At 44.1% G+C, this 4,379-nt stretch overlaps 1 protein-coding gene across 1 annotated transcript in view; it reads left to right on the top strand.

Moving 5' to 3' along the window:
* T265_15603 (hypothetical protein) overlaps window positions 1–1,690 on the top strand; it is a gene marked incomplete at both ends in the record, with an annotated part of 48,437 nt that extends 46,747 nt beyond the window's left edge. Inside the window, one exon of the mRNA XM_009178731.1 lies at window positions 1,346–1,690. Within this exon, the coding sequence (XP_009176995.1) occupies window positions 1,346–1,690 (345 nt within the window). The remainder of the gene's footprint in view (window positions 1–1,345) is intronic.
* Between the last annotated feature and the right edge of the window lie 2,689 nt (window positions 1,691–4,379).

A 4,379-nucleotide genomic window follows, 5' to 3' on the forward strand; every position in this document is an offset into this window, starting at 1 on the left:
GACTACGTTTCACTGATTTCTCGTCATAAAAATCTTCGATTGAAGCACATGCCGTCCTTTTCATCTTATTATCCTGGGTGCTGCTAGCAATGTTGTATGCATTTCGTCGATCGGAATGATGGATTTTGTTCGGGAGTGATTCAGCTGTACGCAGTCTTCCTCATTTGGCAAGTGATCGAAATACCTTTTGTCTGTCCAGTGTGAATGCGGTGAATCGATTGTTTTCTGGAGTTCATAAGATTCTTCAGCCCGTTTCAAAGAGCCTTCCTTTCCTTGTTGAAGATGAAATGCAGGTTGGTTATTGGATATGTTGTTGGATCTTTTCAAATTTTGTGCTTTACTGTGCAATGCAAAACTAAAAATTCATTATTTAAGATCTCCATTGCATCTGGCAAGTACAAGCAGGTAATGTATGACTTTAGGGTTTCTACAATATTCACAGGATGTAAAAGAGGCTGTCCGTCAGGGGCCACAATACGCGGAATCGTGGTTAGATTAGATAAGCAGTTCCTGTGAACAGACGCTCTAGGCATCTTGGTTTGGAAAGAGTTGGCTATGGCGAGACAAAACCCCAGATTTCTGGTGGGTAGCTTGCCGGCACTCCTCCCACCGTGAGCGTTTAATGGGGAGACTAACGATTATTAGTTACTTCATCAACTTATGCAGATAAAGATGTGAACCAATGACAACTTGATACAAAATGAAATACTCTGGGGGCAGATTTGCAAAGCACCATAAGTGAAAAGGACCATGATAAATTAATGGTAGTTGCCGGGCAGGGATTCTGACATGGACACAATGTGCACACTGGAGGGCTGCAGGTGAATTCGCATAGACGTTGATATACCGTAGGTCTTGTACAACCAGTTTAGTTGTGTGACCCAGGCTTCGATATACTTTGTTACCCGGATTATTAGGCGAAGAGGAAGGGATGTCACTCGTGCCGGCAGGTATCTAAACTTGGTGCAAACAGTGAGGATTGGCGGTGTGGGATGTGGGCAGACACCGACTGAGAACTGGAGACGCAACTTGGCACTCAATGTGCCCAGGCAACTTGCTGGTGCAAACGGTGTATTCGACCGGCCTTATCAATTGGAAGGCAATTTTTGGAAGCCTGTATTCTCAGGAGACCAGGATCCGTGATGATTAAAGCCTGAGGCAAAGAAATAAGTGATTATATAAAAAAGCGCGAGATTTTCGCGAGCACAGGCGTGAAGAAAAGTGCCATTTTTTATTATTCCGTCTGTATTCCAAACTGGCGAATGATCTCCAAATCAGGCAATCGGCAGAACACATCTTTCACAATTAAGAACACTGAATATTAATTTAGTCGTAATATAATTAGTTTGCCTGGGCCAACATTCACCTCCCAACGCTTGAATCTTCGGTTGACGGATGCACTGCTGACGATGGCCGTGTACGATCAAGTTATAACAATCCAGAACTAGAACAAACAACTATTCTAGAAACCATGCCTTTGTGTACTTGGAGAGCTGGTCTGTGGATGAATAAAGACGTTTCACAAATGGATCAACCTCTTGCGTACCAAGGGAACAGGACAACTTTGGCATGGAACGCCGTCAGCAGGGATGTTGTGTGTCGTCGAGTGTCACAAGATGGCACACACAGTGTGCATCGAACCCACAACCTACTTCCGCATAGAGCCTACTGTCCAGGTGCAAGAACCGAAGTAAGTGAATAAGTAAGTAAATGAGTGTGGTAGTCTGTGGGTGGCGCCGACCGTTAATAGATGATACACGCGAAGCGCCTCACGTCATATAACATATGTCTACGTCGAAAGTAGGAGAGACAAAATCCTTGAGCCCAATGTACCCTTGTCATGTGACGGCTAGGAAAAATTGATCTATCATAATAATGACAGAAAACGTGTCACGCGGGTCAAGGTACCAGTGATGCCACATCAATAAGCGACAATTATTGGAGTGGTTATTGAACTTATCATGACCAACCATGACGCGCTAGGGGTGTTCCCAATTGATCGCGCTGCTATGATTTAAGAATGAAGAGCTCAGGATTTGCTCAAAGCATCTGTACACGAAGCTAGACTAACGATTGTACCCGTTCACTTGCAAACAAACGGCCTATCTACACGTAATAACCGAGCATTTTTGTAGTGATAGTTGGACAGGAATTTTGGCAGGGAGTTGAATTCTCCGATGGCGAGGTGAGCACATCGTGTGTTGATCCTTGTACCGCTCGAAAGTTCCTAATTCATAACGATGTCGATACTCAGAGACTCCAGTTGACCAGGTTATCGTGTTGTGACCCACACCCTGCATGTCCAGAGAACAACTAGGAGAGAAAAAGATGTCAACTGAAGAAAACTCGAATGCATCTCGGAAAATGAGTGGCCGTGCTTAAGAAGTTGTGCCATTTTCCGTAGTTGCGAAGGTCAAGTTAGAACATCCTCAGAAACCTATAAGGGGCGTATCATATTCGCGAATGTGGAACATTCCGTAGCAAATCCCATGTGTCCTTACCAAATACTGAACCAAGTTTTGTGAAATTTATGACGTGAAATTGCTACTTCGAAGAGATAATATATAGACTGGTGACCTATGATGCTCCAAACTATGCAGAAAGATTACTCGTTGTATGTACGCGCTCCTTAATACAGAAACGTGTGTAACGATGTGTATTACAGGTGAAGCGTGTACGTAGTCCATCATGTGATGTGAATGCCTCGCCCTCCAATCCGATGTCGAGCGAAGGTTAATGCGGAAATTATGGAACTGATTTGCAGTGTTCAATTTACCAATGATGTTCTTGAAAGGTAAAAATGGTGCTTGGGAATGTTCATTTTAAAAACTTTGAACAAAGAAGATATTTGCTTTCATGTCTAGCTGCTTAGTCCGGGCTACTGATTAAAGGTTCACTGTGAGAGCATTTCCCTTTATCAGAGATACGTGACCTGCTGTGCCACACATGAATTATCACTGTAGACTGCGGATTATTCCCACGGGATCTGATGACCCACAAACACGCTGACTCGTTTTAGAGGCACAATTTCACACCGGACATCTTCGCCGTTCGTTCCGAAATCCCATGCAAGCATGACAGAGGCCGTTTTGTTCGATTTAATTCTACCCTTGTTTTCAAACAAGGTTGTATCACTATATCATCTGTCCTCATAGGATATTTGGCCATCAGTGTTATCCTGCCGAATTCACAACCTTTACGAAGTTTCTCAATGCGGCTTGTTATGGGCGGGNAGCGTCATCTAAAAGGCTCCTCACAACAAAGGCGAGAGAACATGTCTTCCTCGCCTGCGTTGCATTCTCAAAATTGTTGATAATCTGCAGCGCAAAATTTCTTTGCCCGCACATGAAAACCCAGGAATGGACATACTCCTGAGACGACTCTGTGTATGGCAGAAATTTTCCATCAGGGTTTCAGAGCCTTCGAAACTAATGCACTTTTATCATTTGTTTCAAACTTGCAGAGTGCATTGTGCCGCCATGAATCTGCGTAGCAGCAAACTTAAAGCCGATGCAAATGGCGTAATACAGGACGTTTTATTGGGGGGGATTGCCTGGAAATATAAACGCATCTTAAATAGGAAAGGTCAGAGCAGCGTTTAGCACCCTCCGACAACAGTCAGGACGGGTAACGTAAAGTTCGTTCGTTGAAGAACAGGCTGCATTGTGACAGTGCATGGAATACTATTTTTTGGAAAACAGGTTAGGACTCTGACCAGTGAAGTCTCCAAAGCAACAGTTGTGGCCTGGGGAAACACCGGCTTAGTAATTTGGGGTAAGGCAAATGGCCCCATAAGGGAAACTCTTCCGCAGTAAACGAAAACCATGTACATCGGATGATAGAAGGGAGGCAGTTGCTTGCAGAATTTTTACCCACTTCGGTTCTAAATGAAAACGATCGGGAGAAAGAAATTTTACGAACGTGCAACGAAGGAGAACAACACCAAAATTTCAACGTAGTAAGACCAAAAGCTGCCTCCACCAGGTTCTGGCCCTAGGACAACTTACAATAATAAATAACGATGTTTGTAGAAAGGCAACAATTCTGTAGGAAGTAAAGAGCATGCGTCAGGGTTATCTATCTCGCCCAAACTGTCTGAACATACAACCGCCTTCGAGGCGCCCTGCACGTCCGTATTCCCTGGGCATCCAACACCTCACAGTTGGTTCCCATGTCTACAATACACGGCCTATAACTTTGCTCATTGATCGGTTGTCCTTCGGTCACCAGCATATTTGTTGCACATTGTTCGTCCAAGAGCGTGGCCGATGGTCAACCGATTTCACGTTGTAGAGCTGTGCTGACGTGCAAAAGTTGTTGAGTGTTCGGATGAAATAATGTGTCTTACTTATGACAGCAAACATTTCAAAATGCACTTA

This window comes from Opisthorchis viverrini (genome assembly GCF_000715545.1).
Source record: "Opisthorchis viverrini unplaced genomic scaffold opera_v5_637, whole genome shotgun sequence".
NCBI lineage: Eukaryota > Metazoa > Platyhelminthes > Trematoda > Opisthorchiida > Opisthorchiidae > Opisthorchis > Opisthorchis viverrini.